Source organism: Labeo rohita, chromosome 9 (assembly GCF_022985175.1).
Source record: "Labeo rohita strain BAU-BD-2019 chromosome 9, IGBB_LRoh.1.0, whole genome shotgun sequence".
Classification (NCBI taxonomy): Eukaryota; Metazoa; Chordata; class Actinopteri; order Cypriniformes; family Cyprinidae; genus Labeo; species Labeo rohita.
Window position 1 is genome coordinate 36,431,095 of NC_066877.1, and position 10,402 is coordinate 36,441,496.

Genomic DNA, 10,402 nt, shown 5'->3' on the forward strand with positions numbered 1-10,402 from the left:
TTTTTTTGTTTTTGCTTTTTCACTTTTGTAATATTAGCTTTTATTCCATTTTAATTTTTCTTTTAATTTTTTGTTTAAAATTGTATAAATTTTAATAGTTATATTTTCCCTTTTAATTGTAAAGTTTTAGTATTTTTTTTTCCTTTTTAATTTTATCAGTTTTATTTCTAATTTGAATTATTTAAAATTTTAATTTTTTTTACTTTTTATTTTTTTTAAAAAACTTTTTAAAAGTTCTGTTTTGTATTTTATAAATTCTATTTTCATTTTATTTTTAGTTAATATTTTAATAATTAGTTGTTTTTGACATTACATTTTTCACTTTTCATTTTTTAAATTGTTATTTAGTTTTATTTTCCATTTTAATTTTAGTTAAAGAGTAATTTTTTTTTGTTTTCACTTTTTTAAGAAAAATTATTCGTTTTATTTTCTGTTTTAATTTTAAAGTTTTAGTAATTTTGTTGTGCATTTTCACTTTTGTTATTTTTTTAAATATGCGTATATAGTTTCTATTCATTTTTATTTCAGTTTAATTAATCAACTTTAGTTGTTTAGTCTAAGTTTACAATAATAACCCTGGTACTAAATGCTTAAAATAAAACCCTCAATAACTCATTCAGTGACTAGTTCCCTCATTTTTCATAATAATAATGTAATGTTTTTTTATATACATAATAATTGGTGCAGTGTGATTGGATCCAGAAGTGTCTGGTGTGATTTTGTGTGGTCTGAACTCTCTGTTCTCCTCCTAATATATCTGCTGTTTTTGTCAAACCCTCCAGCGCCGACGAAGGTGTTGGTGAAGCCTGAGAATCTGACGGCGACCTTCAGCTTCCACGACGGCAACGTGACGGCCCGTTTCCTCTGGCGGGTGACTCGTGTGCAGCCGCAGCAGCCCGTCACGGGTTTCCAGGTCACTTGGGCGGAGGTTTCCAGCGCGAGTCGCCCCAACAGCCTTCCCAACAGCATCATTTCCCAGTCTCAGATCCTGCCACCTGTAAGTCGTCTCCACACACGCTGTTCTCCCATGAAAGCTCACGGATGCACATAAATTACACTTACGTTACGTGTTCTTGGCTCGCGCTTTCTTACCGGAGCGCCTCTCGTGGAAAATGGGTTACACATTTAAGTCCAAGAGTGTAAAATATGATACACAATCATCTGGTGTGCGAAACGCCAGCGCTGGCATCGGCCCACGGGATCCGGCTGATGAATCGAGCGCTGCTTGAGGAACGTAGGCTGCTCTTTTAGTCGCCTTTTACTGAACACACCTCAGATCTGCATGTATTCTGCATGAAGGTTTTGGTTTTGCATGACGGTTCGGTTGCCAATGAAAGTATAACTTAATGTAAGTAATAACATAATGCATAAATAAAATATTATTTTCTATGTCTGTAGTACAGATAGAAAGATAGATGTAAATTTAAATACAACATGAATAAAAATTGTACATTTAAATATTTATCATATTTTTTTATCATATAAGCATACAATATATGATTAAATATATCATATAATTATTTATATTAATTAATATATATATAAAAATATAAAAAAATCTGACATACATTACATCAATACAATATTTATATATTTATTTTTTAATGTGAATATATAAATTATATTATTTTTTTTTTTTTTAAGTTGAAAACTGAAAATATAAAAATAAAAGCAGGTTCAAAATAATACATTATATAATTGTAATGTAAATGCATACTAAAATTACTAACTGGGCAAAAAAAAAATTCAATTCAATTAAATTAAATTAAAAATAATAAAAATGAGAAAAACATACAAAATACTAAAAAAAAAAAAAAAAAAAAAAAAAAAATTAAATTGAAAACTGAAAATATAAAAATAAAAACTAATTCAAAATAATAAATTATTTACATGCAATATAAGTGCATACTAAAATTACTAACTGGAAATAATTAAATTAAATTAAAGCTAAATGATAATATAACTAATAACAGTAATAAAAATGAAAATAAAAAACATACAAAATACTAAAAAATTAAACTAAAATTAAATTGGAAACTGAAAATATAAAAATAAAAGCTAATTAAAAATACTAAATTATATAAATGTAATGTAAATGCATACTAAAATTACTTACTCAAAATAACTAAAACTGAAAAAAAAAGTAATATTAAAAAAATAATAATTAAAAAAAAGAGAAAAATGCATAAAAGCATCGACCAAATCTATCAATGTAATGTAATTCAAAACATTAATAAAAAATGTTTTTGTATGGATAAAATAAAATAAAATAATTAAAACTAAGAGATATAATTATAACTAACTACATAGAAAAAAATTACAAAATGTAAATATAAAAAAATATAAAATATAAATCACAAATAAAAAAAAAAAAACACAACAAAAGTACTAAAGCTTTAACTAAAATTAAAATAAACACATATCTAATATTAATTAATATATTATAATAGTTATTAAAATATCTAATAATTGAAATACAAAGTATATTGGAATGTCTCATAAATCTGAATATATAAATTACATTATTTATTAAATAAAAAAAAAAAATATATATATATATATATATACTTTATATTACTTAATATGTAATATAGTTACTATAATAGCATTTAATATTTAAACTTTAAGCAACACAGTAAATGTAAAGCTGAAAAATACTAAGGTATAATTTTCAGCAATGTCACCCAGTCCTAATGGACAGGTTTATCTTGAAGTAAATCATTTATTAGAGTTATTAGCGTTCATATGGTAAGTATTAGTTTTGAGCTCATTCTTGGTCTGACATCAGCGCTGTCAAACATCGAGCAGATCTTCTCCATCAGTAACTCTGGCCTCTTTCCTTCTAGAACAAACAGTTCAGCTTTAATTGACTCAATCAGATTGAAATACATCAAATCCAATTGCGTTTGGTTCTCATCCGCATGATTCCTCAGATCTTTTCTGACGGCCGGTTCGAGGCACGCCATCATTATCAGATTGGATTCGAGTTTGAATGATGTGGAATCTGCGATGTTTATGGATGATTTCATTCTTCATAACGAGTCGATGTGAAGGCCTTCCAACACGAACTTGTAGGCGTTGGACGATGCTTCATGCCAAAACATGTTGGAGAAACATCTACATGAGCTTCTTTCATGAATAATCTGATACAAATAATCGAAAAAAGAGAAGGTCTACTGGATTATAAAGAAACTAGATAAAAAAGTTTGTTAAACCAAACTTTAGGTTTGGCTTGAGAAAGCCGCACCAGAAGTTTGGTGGTTTTCAGTCTAAAATAGTTTGAATGTAAAATAGTTTTAAAAAGTTAAAGTTTAAATGTTTTGAAGACAAACCAGTCTCAGATAGATAGTCTCAGAAAGTTACTAGCACGTTTTTAACATGATTAGCAAGTTGTTAGCATAATTAGCAAGTTGCTAACATGTTTCTAGCATGATTATCAAGTTGTTAACGTGTAGCTAGCATGTTTCTAGCATGATTACCAGGTTGTTAGTATGTTTCTAGGATATTTATAGCATGATTAACAGGTTGCTAGCATGTTTCTAGCATGATTAGCAGGTGCTAACATGTTTCTAGCATGATTATAGTATGATTAACAAGTTGCTAGCATGTTTCTAGCATGATTAACAGGTACCAGCATGTTTCTACCATGATTATCAAGTTGCTAGTATGTTTCTAGCATGATTAGCAAGTTGTTAACATGTTGCTAGCATGTCTCTATCATGATTATCAAGTTGCTAGTATGTTTCTAGCATGATTAGCCAGTTGTTAGCATGTTGCTAGCATGATTAGCATGTTTTAGCCTGATTAGCAAGATGGTAGCAAGTTGCTAGCATTTTCCTAGCATGATTAACAAGTTGTTAGAATGTTGCTAGCATGTTTCTAGCATGATTAGCATGTTTCTAGTGTGATTAACAAGTTGTTAGAATGTTGCTAGCATGTTTCTAGCATGATTATCAAGTTGCTAGTATGTTTCTAGCATGATTAGCAAGTTGTTAGCATGTTACTAGCATATCTCTATCATGATTATCAAGTTGCTAGTATGTTTCTAGGGTGATTAGCAAGTTGTTAGAATGTTGCTAGCATGTTTCTAGCATGATTAGCATGTTTCTAGCGTGATTAACAAGTTGTTAGAATGTTGCTAGCATGTTTCTAGCATGATTATCAAGTTGCTAGTATGTTTCTAGCATGATTAGCAAGTTGTTAGCATGTTACTAGCATGTCTCTATCGTGATTATCAAGTTGCTAGTATGTTTCTAGGGTGATTAGCAAGTTGTTAGCATGTTGCTAGCATGATTAACATGTTTTAGCCTGATTAGCAAGATGGTAGCAAGTTGCTAGGATATTTATAGCACGATTAACAGGTTGCTAGCATGTTTCTAGCATGATTAGCAGTTGCTAACATGTTTCTAGCATGATTATAGTATGATTAGCAAGTTGCTAGCATGTTTCTAGCATGATTAACAGGTACCAGCATGTTTCTACCATGATTATCAAGTTGCTAGTATGTTTCTAGCATGATTATAGTATGATTAGCAAGTTGCTAGCATGTTTCTAGCTTGATTAACAGGTACCAGCATGTTTCTACCATGATTATCAAGTTGCTAGTATGTTTCTAGCATGATTAGCAAGTTGTTAGCATGTTGCTAGCATGTCTCTATCATGATTATCAAGTTGCTAGTATGTTTCTAGCATGATTAGCCAGTTGTTAGCGTGTTGCTAGCATGATTAGCATGTTTTAGCCTGATTAGCAAGATGGTAGCAAGTTGCTAGGACATTTATAGCACGATTAACATGTTGCTAGCATGTTTCTAGCATGATTAGCAGTTGCTAACATGTTTCTAGCATGATTATAGTATGATTAGCAAGTTGCTAGCATGTTTCTAGCATGATTATCAAGTTGCTAGTATGTTTCTAGCATGATTAGCAAGTTGTTAGCATGTTGCTAGCATGTCTCTATCATGATTATCAAGTTGCTAGTATGTTTCTGGCATGATTAGCCAGTTGTTAGCATGTTGCTAGCATGATTAGCATGTTTTAGCCTGATTAGCAAGAGCAAGATGGTAGCAAGTTGCTAGCATGTTTCTAGCATGATTGGCAGGTGCTAGCATGAAACTAGCATGATTCCATCACGATGAGCAAGTTACTAGCATGTTTCAAGTATGATTAGCAAGTTACTAGCATGATTCTAGCATGAGTAACTAGTTGCTAGAATGTTGCTAGCATGATTAGCAAATTAACATGTTGCTAACATGTTTCTAGCATGATTAACATGTTAATGGCATGTAGCTAGCATGATTAGCAAGATATTAAAATGTTCTTAGCTTGATTAGCAAGCCAACCTAATGACCACATGGTTGTTTGATATATGAACTATTTTTGATGTATTTCCATTAAAACTTGCTTTATTGTCAAGTCTAAAGGTTGTGTATTTTGTGTTTTTCAGGATCATAACCTTCTGGTCGTGTCCAACCTCCGGCCGGCCACTTTCTACAGGTTAGAGGTTCAGGTCATCACCACAGCAGGGGAAGGACCTGCGACAAAGAAGATCTTCCAGACGCCCGACCGGCCGCCGCTTCAGCAAAGTAAGCAAACATGATTCTGGAGATGAAAGAGACGGTGAGAAACCACAAGTGGTTTTGCTACAGCACACCGATTTAACACTGAACATCAAGTGTTAAAAGTTCAAAAGTAACAAAAAGTTCATAACATCAAATATTGAAATGTATCATTGTCAGTGCTGGGTAGTAATTGATTACAAGTCATCTGGATTATATAATCAGATTCCAAAAATTGAGTACTTGTAATTAGATTAGATTACATTTAAAAATGTTCAAAATCACATTAGTTACTTTTTATGGATTACATGATTACATACACCAGCAGTCAAACGTTTTTGAACAGTAAGATTTTTCATGTTTTTTAAAGAAATGTCTTCTGCTCACCAAGCCTGCATTTATTTGATCCAAAGCACAGCAAAAGCAGTAAAAAATGTGAATATTTTTACTATTTAAAATAACTGTTTTCTATTTGAATGTATTTTAAAATATATTTTTTCCTGTGATTTCACTGCTGAATTTATAGCATCATTACTCCAGTTACATGATCCTTCAGAAATCATTCTAATATTATGATCTGCTGCTCAAAAAAACATTTATTATTATTGTTATGTTGAAACAGCTGAGTATAATTTTGTTCAAGTTACTTTGATAAATAGAAAGTATAGAAGAACAGCATTTATCTGAAATAGAAATCTTCTGGAACATTAGAAATGCCTTTAGCATCAATTTTGATCAGTTTAAAGCATCCTTGCTAAATAAAAATATTAATCACAGGAGAAAATACATTTTGATATATATTTAAATAGAAAACAGTAATTTTTAATAGTATAAACATTTCAAAATTTTACTGTTCTGTACTTTGGATCAAATACATGCAGAATTGGTGAGCAGAAGAGACTTCTTTAAAAAAAAAAAGGTTTTTGAACAGTTTTTGAACAGTTTTGAAACAAGTTTTAATGAAGGGATTTACAAACATTTAACCCTTTGACTTAAAATATCTACTTGAAGTACCCCTGAGATTTAAAGTTCATATTTAAATCGTTTAATGTCACATTGCTTGTTCACAGTTTGATCACATTAGCATGCAGGTAAACAAAATATTTCGAAAGTAAAATTTTAGGTTATACTGTAAGTGATAATTTAGATCATAAGTAATCCAGAAGTAGTCAGAATACATTACATAAAAAGAGTACTTTAAATTACTGTGTAAGTTTTTCATCATGTAATTTGTAATCAGTAACAAGGCAAGGCAAGGCAAGGCAAGTTTATTTATATAGCACATTTCATACACAGAGGTAATTCAAAGTGCTTTACATAAAAGGAAGTAGAATAATCATAAAAACAATAATCACAAAAAAGGAAGTAGAACAATCATAAAAACAATGATCACAACAATAAAACAAAAAATGTAAAATGTAAAAAACTGATTGATATAATGATTTAAAAATGATTTAAAAATTGATTTAAAATAAATTTAAGACAGTTAAAAACAGAAAATGATTATACATAGTGCAATCAGTTCGGACGAAGCACAGTGCTCATTCAGTAAATGCACAGCTAAACAGATGAGTTTTGAGTCTAGATTTAAATGTAGTTAATGTTTTAGCACATTTGATCTCTTCTGGAAGCTGGTTCCAACTGCGGGCAGCATAATAGCTAAAAGCGGATTCCCCTTGTTTTGTGTGAACCCTTGGTATTTCTAACTGACTCGATCCTGATGATCTGAGTGGTCTATCTGCAATGTATTTAGGTCCTAGCCCATTGAGTGATTTATAAATGAGTAGAAGTACTTTAAAATCAATTCTAAAAATAACTGGAAGCCAGTGTAGGGACCTGAGGACCGGTGTGATATGCTCAGATTTTCTGGTTCTAGTCAGGATCCTGGCAGCAGCGTTCTGGATGAGCTGCAGCTGTCTAATGGTCTTCTTGGGAAGGCCAGTGAGGAGACCATTACAATAATCCACCCTACTGGTGATAAAGGCATGAACAAGTTTCTCCAAGTCTTGACTGGAAACAAAACATCTAATTCTTGCAATGTTTTTGAGATGAAAGTATGCTGATTTAGTTACTGCTTTGACATGACTACTGAAACTAAGGTCTGACTCCAGAATCACACCAAGATTCCTGACTTGGTTTTTAGTTGTTTGACCCCTAGCATCAAGGTATGCATTCACCTTAAGAACTTCCTCTTTGCTTCCGAATGCAATGACTTCAGTTTTCTCCTTGTTTAACTGAAGGAAGTTCTGGCACATCCAACTGTTAATTTCATCAATGCATTGGCAGAGGGAATCAATGGGGCTGTAGTCATTTGGCGATAAGGCTAGGTAAATCTGGGTATCATCAGCATAGCTGTGATAGGCAATTTGGTTCTTTTTCATTATTTGACTTAGTGGGAGCATATACAGGCTAAACAAGAGCGGCGCAAGAATTGAGCCTTGAGGGACTCCGCATGTCATGGACGTCCACTTAGACTGATGCTCTCCTATACTCACATAATAACCTCTCCCTTCTAAGTATGACCTGAACCAATTGAGAGCCATCCCAGAAAGCCCGACCCAGTTTTCCAGTCTCTCTAGAAGAATGTTATGATCGACAGTGTCAAACGCAGCACTAAGATCTAGTAGTACCAGCGCTGATATTTTGCCAGAATCAGAATTTAGGCGAATATCATTTATTATCTTAACGAGCGCCGTCTCTGTACTGTGATGCGGTCGGAAACCAGATTGAAAATTGTCCAGGTATCCATTTGAGTTTAAGTAGTTGTTCAACTGATTGAAAACTACCTTTTCAATAATCTTGCCTATAAAAGGAAGATTAGATATTGGTCTATAGTTGCTCAAAATGGTGTTATCAAGATTGCTCTTTTTCAGAAGGGGCTTAACAACTGCAGTTTTCAGGGAGTTTGGAAAAGTCCCAGAAAGAAGTGAGGTGTTCAGCACTTCTAAGAGATCTGCTTCTAAACAGTTAAACACACTTTTGAAAAAAGTTGTGGGAAGTGTGTCAAGGTTACAGACTACAATTTGTAAGTAATCAGCCCAGCATTGATTATTATTGTATCAGTCAGGTACATTGGGAACACCAGTTTATTTCCAGGTTAACTGGTGCATTCCAACCAGAAAATCAGTGTTTGTTTTTATGTTTGTTTTTTTGTTTGCTTTATTTACATTTATGGTGTTCTGAGTTTTGATAGTGGTTTTGTTTCATGTTTTGATCTGCTTTATACACAGAACAAACGTTTTTAAACATTTTAAAACCATCGAAACCAACCATTTTCATTTCTGTATTGTCACTTTTTTAAACTCAGCAAACAGTAAATGACTAACTATTGATGTTCCTACACTCTTAAAAAAAAAAAAAAACTTTATTGGCGTCTGGTTGGTGAACCCCAACCAGAATTTCAGAATATAATTGTCAATTTAACCCATTCAGCGAAATAGAAATTCTCCAAAAAACAAAATGTTGCATATGAATCTTTCACATTGATGTTTTTGTGTTTTTGCTCTGTTCAGAAACTCATCTTCATCATCAGCAGCAGTATCAGAAGTCTTCAGCGGAGAAACACTGAAACAATCAGAAGATGCAACACGACGTGCAGCTAATCGCAGCTTTCGACAGACGCGAAACCGCAGATATTCAGCGTCCGCTCTGAACGCCTCTCTCAAGCACTACGGTTTTCATTGCAACAACTTTGATGAATAAATCACCCCAAACTCTCGAGCGACAGCAATGTTTTATGTGTGAATTTACAATATTTCAGGGTCAAAGAGGCAGAACATGGCGCTTTGGTCATACTATATGAAATCGTGTTATAGTTTAATGAAAGAATGGGCGATTCATCTGTGGAGAAACTGCAGTTCATCAGTTTTAAATCAAAGAACATTCAGCATTAACTGAGAGCATGTCAAACCTTCACTTACTCATTATTTGTTTGCTCTCAAGTCATTGCAAAAGCACATGCTGTTGTTTTTATGAATTTTAGTGCAGCTCTTTTCCATTTAAGAGCAAATCGTTCTTTCGTAAAAGCGTTGTAAGCCTAAATAGATCATAGAATTTGTTGAAACCAATGTTTTTGACAATCTACTTAGGCTTGTGATGATTTTAGGAAATGCTCATAACGTAAAACAACATGTGTGATTAAATAATTTCATTTTTTGGATAAACTGTTTGTTTAATTTGGCGTAAACAATTCATCTTTGTTGCCTTTTCTTAATATGTTAGCAATATTGCATTAAAGATTAACAGAGAGTGTTTTGTTTATTAATGATTACATACGCTGTTTTCCGACAAAATGATGTAAACTGTATATGTTCTCGGCTGTAGAGATATTTGTTGTGGCAGTCAGTGAATGTTGATGTTGATATTTATTTATGTGTGTATTGCAACGCTTCCTTTGTATGTGAGTGTGTGTGTTTTTTCCATGTATTAGCAAGGCATTGTTTTTTTTGTTAAAGGCAACTTCTTGTAAAGACATAATGTAAAAAAAATGAATTGTACATATAGTCATATGTTCCGTTATTTCCCTGGATAGAACCTGTACATACTTTTAGGTAATAAAATAATCACTCTACTCCTTTATCTGTAGTCCTGTTTATGGAAATCATTTTAATATCAGATCTGTGGGAAAGAAAATTGTTCAGTTTAACACTATTAAAACGATCAACATAAAAATATATATGAAATATTTGTTTACCTGCATGTAAACTGACCATTAACTCACTAAAAAAGGATGAACGTGAAGAAATTATTGAAATATTAACTTTAAGACGTCAAATAAACTTTTAAAGGTGTTTTGATCAAAAAGGGGACACGATCGCGTTTTACTGATGTTTAGAGATTTTATTCAA

At 32.1% G+C, this 10,402-nt stretch overlaps 1 protein-coding gene across 3 annotated transcripts in view; it reads left to right on the plus strand.

The window, feature by feature from the left end:
• Positions 1-10,133, plus strand: part of LOC127170747 (anosmin-1) — a 107,129-nt gene extending 96,996 nt beyond the window's left edge. For all 3 annotated transcript variants that reach the window (XM_051118958.1, XM_051118957.1, XM_051118956.1), the window contains exons 12-14: positions 783-997; positions 5,444-5,582; positions 9,068-10,133. In XM_051118958.1, coding sequence (XP_050974915.1) covers positions 783-997; positions 5,444-5,582; positions 9,068-9,123 — 410 coding nt within the window. In that variant the 3' untranslated portion in view covers positions 9,124-10,133. The remainder of the gene's footprint in view (positions 1-782; positions 998-5,443; positions 5,583-9,067) is intronic.
• The last annotated feature ends 269 nt before the right edge of the window (positions 10,134-10,402 follow it).